The 14036-nt window shown below is 37.1% G+C and overlaps 2 protein-coding genes across 2 annotated transcripts in view; both read left to right on the top strand.

The window, feature by feature from the left end:
* Nucleotides 1–520: 520 nt before the first annotated feature.
* On the top strand, nucleotides 521–8448 carry pofut2 (protein O-fucosyltransferase 2). The gene is made up of 9 exons (XM_039818875.1): nucleotides 521–723; nucleotides 2189–2442; nucleotides 2691–2835; nucleotides 3336–3446; nucleotides 4538–4604; nucleotides 4741–4866; nucleotides 5415–5595; nucleotides 5913–6036; nucleotides 7675–8448. The coding sequence occupies exons 1-9, from the start codon at nucleotides 548–550 to the stop codon at nucleotides 7826–7828; spliced, it is 1338 nt and encodes a 445-aa protein (XP_039674809.1). The 5' UTR covers nucleotides 521–547; the 3' UTR covers nucleotides 7829–8448.
* A 3379-nt stretch (nucleotides 8449–11827) lies between these two features.
* Nucleotides 11828–14036, top strand: part of abca12 (ATP-binding cassette, sub-family A (ABC1), member 12) — a 67626-nt gene continuing 65417 nt past the window's right edge. Inside the window, 3 exon segments of the mRNA XM_039817649.1 lie at nucleotides 11828–12089; nucleotides 12586–12663; nucleotides 12940–13033. Coding sequence (XP_039673583.1) covers nucleotides 12598–12663; nucleotides 12940–13033 — 160 coding nt within the window. The 5' untranslated portion in view covers nucleotides 11828–12089; nucleotides 12586–12597.

Here is a 14036-nt window from a genome sequence, read left to right as displayed (position 1 = left end):
AACTTAATTTTATACAGTATATGTAGTAGGAGGTCCCTGATCCGTCTCTCGCTCTCAGTTGAAGACCCCTGCTTTAGCCCATCTCTTAATGTCCTCTGTGAAAAAAAAAGCCTTTTACGATTATAATAGTAACCTCTTTCAACTTATGTTTTCATTTTAATTCATTCATGTTCAAGTATTTTGTATAGGCTATGGATCCTTGTTAGCCTGGCTTCCCTTCTGTACAAATGAAATGTACGACAGTCTGATAGGACCGGGCTAGATCCTTGTGGCAGAGGCAGATAAACTCAAGCGAAAATCTAGCTGGGTTTGTTAGTTCTCATATGGTATTAAATTTCTTACATTTACATTTAAGATTTCACATTTATTGAAATTGTTTAAAATGTTCAAACAGATCTGTAAAGTTAGTCACTGAACACTATGTGTATAAAACTATCTATGCAAAAGATACTTTTGGCACTTGATTATTAATGCATATCACTACTGGTTGCTCAGCAACTGTAGGGACGCTTTTTACCCTTCCGGAAGTGCGTGGCTCTGAGGAAATATGGCGCACAGAGCAGTGCATGTACCAGTGGTATTTATTGCTTCAATCTATTCGTTTATCGCATTTTCTTTGTCTGTTTTCGTCGTTTTTGCAGCAATACAAACAGTAAACGCCGACAATGTGTTCAGTGCGAGCCACACGGCTACTTTACCTATCGCTGCCGCTAAGGATCTACGGTGAGATTCCTGACATGTTAAGTTACTGTTAGCTAGCTAACGTTAGCTACTCTGTGCTAACATAGGATTCGTTACAGTTATCCATTTTTGTTCAACTGTAATTGTCGTTGTTATTTGTACGGTAACTACATTTTCAGGTTACACTCGTGCCCTTTTAAGGCTGTATTTATATCCTGTTTGCCAGAATTGACCGCTTGTGTTGAGCCCTGCAGTCTAAAAGGTACGGTAAAGGTGTAACCTGACTCAATTCAGAAAGCAGCCACTTTAATGTCTGTTTGCGCATTAGAACCATACACTATTTGTAGACCAATCCCTTAATACAATTTTCGAAACACTATTAATATATAGCGGACTTCGGTGTATAAATGGTTCATCAAACAGCACCTGAATCTTTTATTTTTCACCCTTTACAGGTCGAGAGACGTATTGGGGCTCATCTGGTCAGCACATTAACTTAACGTTATGAGGGTGGATTAATTTGACAAGACTGAATATAGTAGTTCTTAAGAAATAATGGACCACCAAATTCGTGTTCAGATTTCTAAAATAATTTAGCGTTTGTTTGGGGATGTTATGTACATGTGTTACGAAATTATGTCCGATCACTATCTCGGATTTTGAGGTTTGTTGATGTTAGCTGGTAGGAATTAGACTACAGGTAGTTTTACCTGTGCATGGGCATTTGTTTGCAGCATGATCGCTCTGTGCATAATAAGCTTGCAGTACTGTCCCCACAACAAATGGGTAGGATGGTGCTCTCAATGTCATAAACGTGTATTACCAACATGTTACATTTATATCTAGAATTTGCATTATGCATTTTTTTTTCATTCTTAGTTTACAACTGGAATAATGGTGCATTGCCATTGTGCCCTTGGCTTGTGACAAAAATGAAACAACAGCAGCAAATGGGACCACTTAACCAATAATAAAACATGACCACAGTACATCATGTTGATCATTTACAACATTATTTAACTATTGGTGTAATGCTTGCTGATGATTGACTCTCTCATTTGACCTCTGTATATTACGGCATGGCACTATTTTGTTTGTGGGATCTTTTTTGTGAAGCTCCTGTATGACTATTTCCTGTTGGACAGTTGCCATCATCCACTTACGTCAACAAACCACCTCTTAAATGTTGGCACAGGATGTCAACTGTCTGGATAGTTAAAGGCTAGATTACTTAAACCACATAATGTATATATTTAAACCATTTATAGAAGGAATATATTTCTAAAATGCTTTAACTTATGAAGGTAGAATAAACAATTTGTAAAGGTACATATTTTGAAAGGTATCAGCTTTGTTTTGACAAATATAGATGATACTTGCCATTTTTAAATTTGATCAAGGCTGCCTTACTGCTGAATGTGGTAGGTTTGATGTAGACAGTTAGCCTTTACCCTTGTGTTCACTGACCAAAGGGCTTGATGCCTCATGTCCTTTCTTGTCATCTCAGGTACCTTTTGTATGACGTGAACCCCCCGGAGGGTTTCAATCTGCGGAGAGATGTCTATATCCGCATGGCCTCCCTGGTGAAGACTTTGAGAAAGGAGGGGGATGACTGGGTATTGGTGCTGCCCCCATGGGGTCGCCTCTACCACTGGCAGAGCTCCAACATCCACCAGATTCGCATCCCGTGGGGAGAGTTCTTCAGTCTCAATAGCCTGCAGGCCAATGTTCCTGTCATTGAGTATGAGGAGTTCATTGCTGGTGAGCTTTTCATTTTGGTGATCCAGACTAGTTAGATATTCTGAAAGGTTTTCATTTGTCGTCTGGCATAAGAACCTACTGACACCTCATTATCTGTATATTGTTTATATATACATTGAGAAAAAATACATATTTTTAAGCATTTTATTCTATACTACATCAACGGTTCTATTTCACAATGCATATTCACCGCTTTTTAATCAGTTGTTAAAATAGATTGCTCAGTTTTGTTTGTCCCTTGGATCTAGAGAATGGAGGCCCCTTCATTGACCAGGTTCTGGTACTGCAAAACTACGCCGAGGGATGGACTGATGGGAAATGGGAGGAAAAAGTTGATGAGCGGCCGTGTATTGACAAGTTGATGTACTCCAAAGATAAGCAGGGTTACTACAGGTAAAGCAACAAAATGAACAAAACCCTGCAATTTAAAACCAAGTATAACAAGATAAACCCTGTCTCTTACCATTTCTACTCATACACAACTAATTTGCAGTAGTAATGTAATGTGTTAACAGGGTGGTGGCTGTGTGTATAAATTGTTTGAGTTTGACACGAGACTGGGTTTTTTTAGCCCGCGGCTACTATATCTTTTTAAGATCTAGTTGTCATGATGTTTTCTGCATCCTTTTCCTGTCTTGTCTTCCTTTTGAAAGCAGATGTTTTTGTTTTGTTTATTGTTCCCCCATGAAAGAGATGTATTAAGCTTAAGTGCCAAAGAAAATGAATTGTAATTATAGTAGAATACCTCAGTAGAGACACGTCAGACAGTGATAGATCACATTCACAGTATTTTTGTATTAGTGATATCCATCTCTACCTTGCGGCTCGCACATTTCTCTCCTCTCTATTCATCATCAACTGTCTCATTTATCTTGTATGTGTGTCTTTCCAAGGGGCTGGTTTTGGGGCTATGAGGAGACGAGAGCTCGAAATGTAACGTGTATATCAGCCCAAGGCCATGCCTCCATCATGGCCCCAGTTCTTCAGAAAAACATAACCGTGACGTGAGTACAGAGCAACATGCTGATGTAAAATGCACAGACTATACACATAAATACACAGTGTGTTGACATTTGTCAAGCACCAATGTCTGGTAAAATGTGTCTGTGGCAAATAAATGTATATGATCATTTTAATTGTTGTGTTTATATTCAGTTCTATTAAGCGTGATGATTATTACTAAACATTATCCATGTTTTTGTCTGAGTTGTAGCAACAGAACGAGCAGCTCATTTTACATGACTAAATTGGTTTCTAGCTTTAACTAGCACTAATGTTTCAGGAAGGCTACTGAAGTTACATTTAATATGGAGCTTTTAACCATTACTAATCCCACTGTGCACATTAGATGACAGGTGGAGCTAATTGACTAGATAATAGGTGACCAACTACCAAGATGACACTTTCTAGACCAGGGGTCTTCAATGTTTTTTTAGGCCAAGGACCCCTAACCTGAAAGAGAGACGGAGCAGGGACCCCTTACTATATGTATTGTATAAAAGTGAGTTGCATAATAAACTGGGCCTACAATAACATGTAGGGTGGCGTAAAGCCTATACACATATCCCATTATGGTGCCCTAAAATACTAAGCTATTAAAACAATAATTATTTAAATATTCATATACAGTATCTTCATGTTTTAATTTCAAACACAGTATATCCATAAGCTTAACTGATGGCTACCATAGTGGCTCCTTTACAGGCCAGTAACCGTATTATCAATGCTGTTGAGGTTGTTGTTTTTGAGGAATAGGCCGATTTGTCTTTGCTAATTAATTAATATGTTGGGTTCATGTTAATATTTAAATTGTTTTTTTTTTGGTGGGGGGGGACTTTAAAAAAAGTATTAAACAATAATTTTACGGCCCGTGCAATGACTCTGAGGACCCCCTAGGGGTCGCAGTCTAGACACAAAATTGAGTATGTCCAAACTTATGTTAAAACAGCCAAAGTATTAAGCGTAAATCCTCTATAAGACAGTGGAGTCAAATCTGACTTTATTGCTATTTAAGTGTGATATTGCTTAAAGTTTAAACTTCTGTTAGATATTGGTGACACTGACATGGATAAACATTGTTTCTACCGTTTTGCAGATCAGTTCTGCTGGACCGAGCAGAGACGCTGCTCCATGATCACTACGCTGGGAAGGATTACTGGGATGTAAGTCACGTAATGGGCTACTATCCTACTTTTTTTTTTTGTTGGCGTCGGCTATTAGATGGCATATTGGTTATTATATTTTCTTTTTACCATAACCTGATGATGAAGTATCTGCACTCGTTTGTGTTTGATGTAGACCCGCCGCAGTATGGTTTTTACCAAGCACCTGAGACTTGTAGGAGATGACTTCAGAGCAAAGTACCTGAACTCTACGGATGACAGAGACCATACCATTTACAGTGAGGATTGGACTCGCATGAAAGTGAGTCTGTGTACATGTACAGTAGATTATCCAGTATTTACCATGTGACTGCATTTGTGTCATTTGGGTTGTGGCTCTTACGTACTTGAGAATGTTTTGAATTTTTTTAGCTAATCCTGGCACCAAATCAGATGAGTCAAACATTCAATCACGCACACCCTTTACTGCTCAATACCTGTTTGCTGTCAGATTTCATTGTAGTTTCAAACACTTGATACAAATATTGAAAAAAAAATGAATTTTAATAAATGCTTTCTTTTGGTTAATGTTGAAGCTGTTAACTATAAAACTTTAACAACTTAGCTGCAGTAGTATTTTAACCTTCAGAGCACTCTTGTTGTGTTGTTACAAAACTGCCATAAATTGCTATTGAATCTTCTGCGTGTATGTACGTGCCATTTGAGTCTGCATTTGTAGATTTTCCTATTTTTAAAGATTGACATTGTAATCACTTAATTCTGAAAACGACCATTAATTTCCGCGTTTTGATGCTCAAGTTTCAAGCAATGATTAAACAGTGGTCTGTTGTTTCTTTATTTCCTCCTCAGGCCAAGCTGGGCTCAGCTAAAGGTGGTCCATATCTTGGGGTCCACCTGCGCAGGAAGGACTTTATCTGGGGTCACAGAGAGGATGTACCCAGCCTTAAGGGGGCAGTGAAAAAAATGCGCAGCTTGATGAAAAAGCATAAACTCGACAATGTGTTTGTTGCGACAGATGCAGATGAGGAAGGTAATGATATATACAGTATATGTCAGAGACGATTTATAATTTATTGTACATTTAAATGACCCAAGAAGTAATTTCATTTGTAATATTAACATTAGTGCTTCAGTATTTTGCAGTTTATGAAACCATGTTATGAATGTTAAACATTGTTTTTTCATTAAAAGGCCAACATACTGGGGCGGCCTCTAGCTCACCTAATAATAATGCTAATAATACTGTTAGAAGAAGAACTAGTAGTAGAAATAATATTAAGTAAGTACTCATAGCAGCATATCAATAAATGCCTTTTAAAATCCTGTTTAATCTTAATAATTTTGTAGAGTTAAAGGAGCTGAAAAGGTTGTTGCCTGATATGGTGCGGTTTGAGCCATCCACAGAGGACCTGGAGCTCTTCAAAGATGGAGGGGTGGCCATCATTGACCAGTGGATATGTTCTCATGCAAGGTAAATTAGTTTTCATGGTTTTGTTATACAGTATGTTTTCATTACATTAACACGATGATTAACATAACAGTTTCTCAGTCAGCCTTTTGGTATCAGACAATAAGATGGCAAATCATTTACAGTATATATTTAGGACTTTGTTAAACCTACTTTGTCTAATTGTTTGAGTTGATTCTTAGCAAAAAAACCTTTGTTCTTTCACAAAGATGTACTCATTCATGTGTAATTACTTCCACCAACTAATCAAAGTATTCTCGTAAGCGTAGAATCTGCCATTCAGAATCATTCAGAATACATAGGAGCGACTTGCTCGAATGACGGCAGCCATGTAGCGCCTCCATCTTTAAAATATATTAGCCAAAGAGGGACATACCTCCGCATTTCGCCCTCTTACACCTAGTGGCACCGTGACAAATGCAAGGGGGAGATTACTTGCCAGGGAAGCGAAAAAGAGAATTAAAACGACAACGCGACAGGCAAAGCAACAAGACCAAAGTTAATATTGCAGTGGCTAGAACAGCTGCGTGTAAACGATGGAGAGAGTTCATTTCGGGTTCGGCCACCGTAAAGAGGAAGGGCTAGAAAGTAATATTCGGTTGGTTGTCATATACAATTTCGCCGCTAGATGGGAGAAATTCTTACACAATGTAGCTTTAATTATTATTTCTTAGCTGTGTTTTCATTCATTTAAAGCCTTTTTGGTTCTAATATCTCTGTTCTGCCCCATGTGATTGTGTGTAAATTCAACTTTCAAAAATGTGTTATAAATAAAAAGTTATCCACACTAATGGCCCACTCACATTTTCCTGAACTCATCCAGCACAATCATCAAATTCATTTGTCCAATACGTTATGACCAAGTACCCCCACAACTAATGACACTCTCCCATCAGCCTCAGCTGTACTTTATGTTTGGTGCTAATCAGCAAATGTTAACATGCTGAAGTTTTTTTCAAAAATATTCATGTAAGACAGTGGTTCACGTTTATGTTCTGTTAGATGGCTATGCTGAGACGCACCACTAGTGTCTTTGCCTAGCAGTGCCTAGCAGTGCCTGACTTTTTGTCAGGCACTGACATTGTTAGCTAGAAGCTAACAATGTAGCTATGGCTGAACTTTGGCCTACTTTAGCATATAACAATAAGCTCACTAAGAACCTGTGAACCACAATCCCAAACTGGCAGTTTGATTTTCTGTGTACTGAATTGTTTACCTAAAGTAAACTTCTTTGACTTTTATGAACATTATGTCTTTTTTTAAATATTAGTTTTTCTAAAATTATACTTTAACAAAATCCCAATATATCACCTTACATCCAGTATCGAAATATATTGCAATATATTGAATCGTGACCCATGTATCGTGATACGTATCGTATCGCCAGATTCTTGCCAATACCCAGCCCTACCAGTTACTGTGTTTAACCCTAGGACCGTCTCAGAAACAAAAGATTAAGGAGCCTTTTCACTGTTACACATACCTGTCGGCAATATTTCAACTGTAAAAACTAGTCAGGGTGTTCTCACTGCATACTATAGCAATGGAATTGTCCTACATGCCTATCTCTTGCATCACTGCTTTTGCTTTAAGAAAAGAAAAGAAAAGTTGATTCAGGTATTTATTTTTTCATTTTTTCAGAGTCTTCATAGGAACATCCGTGTCCACCTTCTCTTTCCGGATCCATGAAGAGAGGGAGATCTTGGGTTTTGAACCCAAAACTACATACAATCGTTTCTGTGGGGACACTGAGAAAGAATGTGAACAGCCCACACACTGGAAAATTGTTTATTGAACTAACCTCTCACTTTCCTGACACACACACAAGTGCCAAAAGCAGTGTTAAAAGTGACATTTATTTGTATGGAATACACAAGATATTTCTGTTTTATGGTGTGTTTTTTTTTTATTATTTTATTTGACTTTTTATGGTTTCAGAGTTGTGCAATCAGGTCTCTAGTGACCACTGTGACTGAACCTTATGCTCAAAAGGCCAAGAATGGGCTGCCAAACATGTATTACTGTAAGTAAATCTGAAAATATTTTTTATGTTGAATGTGGATCCTCTATGACAGCCTGGTATTTTACATAATTTCTGATATTTATTACCAGTTCCACTGGTGAAAATAAGTGTCCTTTAATGACTGCAGCAGAAAGTGTTGGATGGGAGTATTCTCAGTTTAACATTTTGTGAGATTCAAAGATGCTCTGCATTTAAACATTGACTATTCTATTTTTTCCCTGTTGTAAATAACACTACAGAAGTATGAAGGAGCATTCGAAGATCATGAACATAGTGGATTGTTAAAGGTGCTCTAAGCGATGTCACGTGTTTTTTAGGCTACAACATTTTTTGTCACATACAGCAAACATCTCCTCACTATCCGCTAGCTGCCTGTCCCCTGAACACACTGTTAAAAAAAAAAAAAGAAAACGCGGTCTCTGTAGACAGCCCAGGCTCCACAAACGGCAACAAAAACAAACTGGGCCAACCTGCACCACCAAACATAACAAACAGTGTTCCAGCGTTCCAGCCAATAACCGACGAAAAGGAGTTGGGGGGGTTAGTGCGCGGAAGGGAGGGGGAGAGGATGGGATGAGGAGGAGGGAGGAGCGAGCTAGTCTCATTTTGTTTGACAATACTTCAAACGTCAACAAGAAGTAACGTCACCCAACATCGCTTAGAGTACCTTTAATTAACCCTGTCTCGTTACTTGTGTTTACGTGCCTGTGTTACTTACAAAACAAGTATTATGTGTAACCCCTATGTCTAAACAATGTGTCGAATGCATTTCCTTCCTTAGAAAACATTTTCAAAACGTTTTTTGAAATACTTTAAACCCTGCATGAATGTTTTCATTCATGTTTGCTAGCAGTCTTCTTCTTCACTGCCTTTGTATGAGTACATTACGTAGTTTTGTTTTAGCGTGTTACTGCCACTGACTGTTTGAAAGGACAGGAAAGTATATTGCGTGGCCACACTCTAGTGCACATGCAAATGCATCCCTGTGCCTTTGCACAAGATCCAAACAAAAAGGGGATCTGCTCACAAAAACACTGCTGCACAGCGCCATTAGTGGTCAAAATCTCCACAGGTTACCTTTTTAAAAAATAAAAGACCAGAAAGAAGCTAATGATTCCCAGCTCACAATTTGTTAAAAAAACAAAAAAAACAAAACAACTTTCATCGTTTTTGAGTTAGATTTTTCATATTTTTATGCAGTTCCAGTATTATAACATTTATTACATGGGATTACATGACAATATAACTGATGTTGGAAAAGTAGGAAATATGACAGACATTGCAAATAATAATATCATGATGAATTTTTATGATGCTTAATTCTTTCAGCCTTCTCTTTGTTTATTTGGCATTGATCATAATAGTGTTATTGCTATGTTGATACTATCGTTGAAAGGAATGGAAATGATACGGTGAAGCCACTGTGTCTCGTCAACGCTAGCCATCCATGAAGCTGTTATGTTACAACACACAACACACCCTATTTTTTCCATTCCAGAGGATTGTCAGGTATGGGCATTGTCTCATGACCAGTAGTTGTGTAATTTTGGTGTTGAATAAAAGTTTTTAGCAGACTTTAACCATAAAACCGATTTGTGAAGATGAAAACAGAGTTTGTTTGCTGTTTTTTGTATCTCAATCTTAACCAGATGAAGTGTCGTCAATGATGATGTCATTGTCATTGTGTAATGATTGTTGGAGGTTATATCTTAATCAGGTTTGTTAAATGTACTTACTTAGAATCCCTGTACCACCAAACAGGATGTTTAAAAATACAGAGAAAGTCCATTTTGAGAGAATTTACATACATTCCAGACTATGTTAAAATATTCTCTTAATAATTCCCAGTAATGGGAGTGTAAAGGATAGCATAAAAGAAGTCAAGTCAAAAAGACATTTATATAATGTGGACCCCAGACGTCAACATTAACATGTATTCCTTGGGAACAGCAGCAGAGATTTATGATATTACTTGGTATGTCTTTGTATACTAAATGTGTGTGTAAAAGTGGTAAGCGAGGTAGTCATCCTTTTTTTGTGTCCTCATCTAGTGCTGAGTAAAGTACAATTGAAGCCTAAGAACCCCTGGAATCCTTTAGTAGCCCTGATGAAATGATTTAAGTCTGAGGAGGCACTGGTTTACACTGCACTGTACTTACCAGTTAGACTGAGTAAACCCAGCCTGATCTGCCAGCGATTTGATTTTGCCCTGCAGCTAAGATTGAGCTTGGTCTGGTGATAGCCAGACAATTTACCAGTTTTATCTCTCACAATTTTTCCACACATGTTCTTATCAAAATGCAAAACACATAGAAGTACCTTGATGATGGAATTCTTACTGAACAATACAATACCTATGCTCTGGTTTCACCAAACCCATGAGGCTTGCCACTGTTCATTGTTTTGCCTTTTGTAAGTGATTGTTAATGGAGATAATCTACACGTAATCCTTGTACTGTAATACTTTGCCCCACTGGCATTTACTTAAACAAAAAAAGGTGTTTGCAGACATGCGTGTCTTGTCGGTGACAGCGTATGCTCCGTCAAGAAGTTTAGGCTCTAAATGGAAAATACTGTCATGTTATTCATCACTGACTCAGACTATCAGCAGTTGCATTTGTGTACAGTCACACGGGATGTGTGTGTATAAGAGTGAGGGAATAAATAACATTGGCTTCAGGCACATCAATCAGCCTTTAGTAACAAATAGCAGGCATTTTCTAACTTAAATCTTGACATCTTGCCCTGGTTTGGTGTAAATGTAGCAATTGGGATAATAATTTGGATAGTTTTTTTATTCTTTAAATCATGTACTTTTCTTTGTTACATTATTATTTTTCTGTCAGTATACCTTGGATTTATTTTGTCTTTGTTCTCTCCACCTAGTCATAAGATGTGCGTCTGGATAATTCACTGCATTGTTTTTACTTTTACCTGTTGATCTCCCGCATGATATTGGTGTGATTTTTTTCCCCTGTGGATCCCCCACATGACATCAGTGTGAACAACACCTTAAAAACCTGGGCCATTGAGTGTAATGTGATTCTTGGTTTTGCCTTGTCCCCTTTAAATCAATGCTCTAACCTTGTAGAACAAAAATGTCAAATGTTTTCTAACCTTTGAATATGATTTGTTATCTTAATCACAGATTAATGATTTCTCTAGATTTAATCTTTTTATCCAAATTATCCAGAAGTTGAATCCTGAATAAGAACTATAGTTATACTACTACTACTACTACTACTTCTTCCACTTGAGGTCAAACAGTTATGAAAAACCTCATCACATAGGCCTAAAATAGGTGATCATCATGTATTGCAATGGAGGGTCATTACAAAGTAATATTTTGGTTACACTATAAAAGATGAGGTTTTACTCATTAAGGAATATTAGTCGAAGTGTGATGTGTTCTGGAATCTGTATTGAATTTGAATTTAAAAACCATTGCAGCTTTTACAGAGAGGGTTGGAGGTGTCAGGTAGGTAGAGTAAATGAAGCTAAAATCTGAAATGTGACCATCAGTGGTGGGTTAACTGTCTACAGACAACCAACAGTAAAAAAAAACATTTTATTTTAGATAGGCTGTTATTTATTATACAAGTCGATTAAAAATGATTGGGCTAAAATAGTTTGATATGATATTATGCAAATGATAAAGCACTTAAAGGGGCTGGCCAGTCACATCCAGTTATCGCTAGTAGCCTACATGTACAGTTAATTGTTTCCAGAAATCACTTCTCCATTGTTGTGTGCGGGCAGGAACACGCCCTCCCACACAGGAAACTTGGCAGATACAGGTGCGGCTGCTCACATTAGCTACGAGACAGGGAACGAAGAGGTGAAGCTTGCTTTTACATTTATCCATATCCAGTTTTTATCCAGCGGCGTCTTTCTGTCACTGTTTTACTGTTTTATCACCGACTAATGGAAAGGGCATCGTGCTAGGGCCCACCTACGCCATGTCCTTCGTATTCCTGAGAGCTACAGTCAGATAACAAATCATTATCCAATTCAGGAGGACAGACGCAACCAGGTAGGTCCAATGGTTTATTAGTAGGCTACATTGCTACTTCATTATTATTTCATAAAGAATTAAGTATTTTTTTTTCTCTCATTCAGATGTTACTTTATGCATGTGGATTTGTGATAAGCGAATGTTGCCACATTTAGTTTAACTACAATTAATGTCAGTAATAGTTTTATTATTATTATTATTTAAAAAATGTAAATAAAAATAATACATTTTAAAATGTTATCTTTTTTTAAATTAAAATGAGTTATTCATCTTTTATATCGGTATATTTAAACAGTATATATCTTTATCTGTTATATCTGAAATGTCAGACTAGTGTAATATACTTTAAGTACCCTATACTCATACAGACACACTTCAAGGACTTCTGGTCCATGTTGGCTTAAAAAAAAGAAACTTTAAATCTCAACTATGTATACATTATATACGTGGTTTGACCCACAGTGATATGTAGCTAATGGATGGATCATTCTCATATATTGTGTCTTCATTTTAGCCTCCTTTACCGATGGCCTTCTTCCAGCAGCTGAAACTTCTTCTCTGGAAGAATGGACTGGCAGTTATCAGACAGCCAGTGAGTGACTTTTAAATGGAGTGGGAACTAATTTTATTCCCATTTAAGCACACAGATTGTTAAAATAGATTTTGGGGAATAAATCACATAAATAACACCTTTACAAACAAGATACTAAATATTTCAGGAATATTGAACCATGTATCACTTGAAATGTACAGTAGGCTATATATACACACACACACACACACACACACACACACACACACAATTCCATTTTGGAAATGAACTCTTTATAAACTGATTATTGCTGTTTTATGATATCTTATGTTATAGCTATGGTCCCTGACTCTGATCGCCTGGCCTCTGATCATCTTCATCATCATTGCTGTGACCCGGAACCAGTTCCCTCCAGTAATTAAAGATACATGTAAGTGAAAAAAACTGCACACAAATAAAGTGCTTTGATCCAGGTCCATGTTTTATTAATGACATGTAACTATATTTCAATAACCCTTCATCACTTTACAAAGACAAGTCTTACTATTATACAATCAATTGCAAACAAGATGATGCTGTACAAACTAAATAAACGGGGAGATAACAGAATAAAGCTTTCAACAACTCCTGGAAATGAGTCACAGTCCTGACTATCCTAATTAGCCTATAAGCTGCCCTGGCACTACCGAATAATTATATCTTATATCTATATCATCTTATATCTATATCTACAATGTATTTTCAGAATATTTGAGATTTTTGAAAACATTTGGTCATTAAATGAGTCTGACAATATCTTAAACTTTAAACTTTCTTTTCATAAAGAGTAACACAAAATCTGAAACTGGCAAACGAAAGGGATTGGCAAAGTTTTTATAAACACAATATTGACTTGATATGGACAGCAGGGTTTTTTTGGCATCTGAAAGGATAGCAGCTAATGGAAAGTTCAAATCAAACATAAATAGTCCTTTAAACCCAGTTGACTGAGAACTCAAATTTTTATCTGCAATAAATGTATGTGTAAATTAAGGAGGATATGTTACATACATATGCTTTTCTGCCTTTGTGTCAACATTTATCGGGCTGTAGAGGGGAGGGTCAAGAATCTTTAGAACCAGTTAGTTTGGAAAAACGAAACCTTTCACGTGTAACTTAACCCCACCGTGCCCTAATATAGAAACTATTCAGTGGATCTGAACAATAAGACCTTCCCTCCCCTGCTAAGTGCTATTTATTGAGTTGTTTTGTATTAAACCACACCCAAGACGGGCAACAAAACCACCCTCAGTGTCTGGTCAGACATAATGTACAGTAGCCTTGAGTAAGGTGGTATATATAGTTTTGCAAATTACACTGCAAACACTCTGTTTCTCACAGAACTATTAAGTTCTATTAAATCATTTTCTTGAAAAATAATGAACTATGAAAAA

The sequence above is a fragment of the Perca fluviatilis genome, chromosome 12, assembly GCF_010015445.1.
Source record: "Perca fluviatilis chromosome 12, GENO_Pfluv_1.0, whole genome shotgun sequence".
In the NCBI taxonomy this organism is placed as follows: domain Eukaryota; kingdom Metazoa; phylum Chordata; class Actinopteri; order Perciformes; family Percidae; genus Perca; species Perca fluviatilis.
The sequence above is the reverse complement of the archived record's forward strand: the minus strand, read 5'-3'. Positions and strand labels throughout refer to the sequence as shown.

Coding starts and splice junctions, on each gene's coding strand:
- pofut2 (XM_039818875.1), top strand. CDS start 548: ATGGCGCACAGAGCAGTGCATGTACCAGTGGTATTTATTGCTTCAATC. Junction 4,605..4,740: donor CTGGGAAGGATTACTGGGAT/GTAAGTCACGTA, acceptor TGTTTGATGTAG/ACCCGCCGCAGTATGGTTTT. Junction 4,867..5,414: donor AGGATTGGACTCGCATGAAA/GTGAGTCTGTGT, acceptor TTTCCTCCTCAG/GCCAAGCTGGGCTCAGCTAA.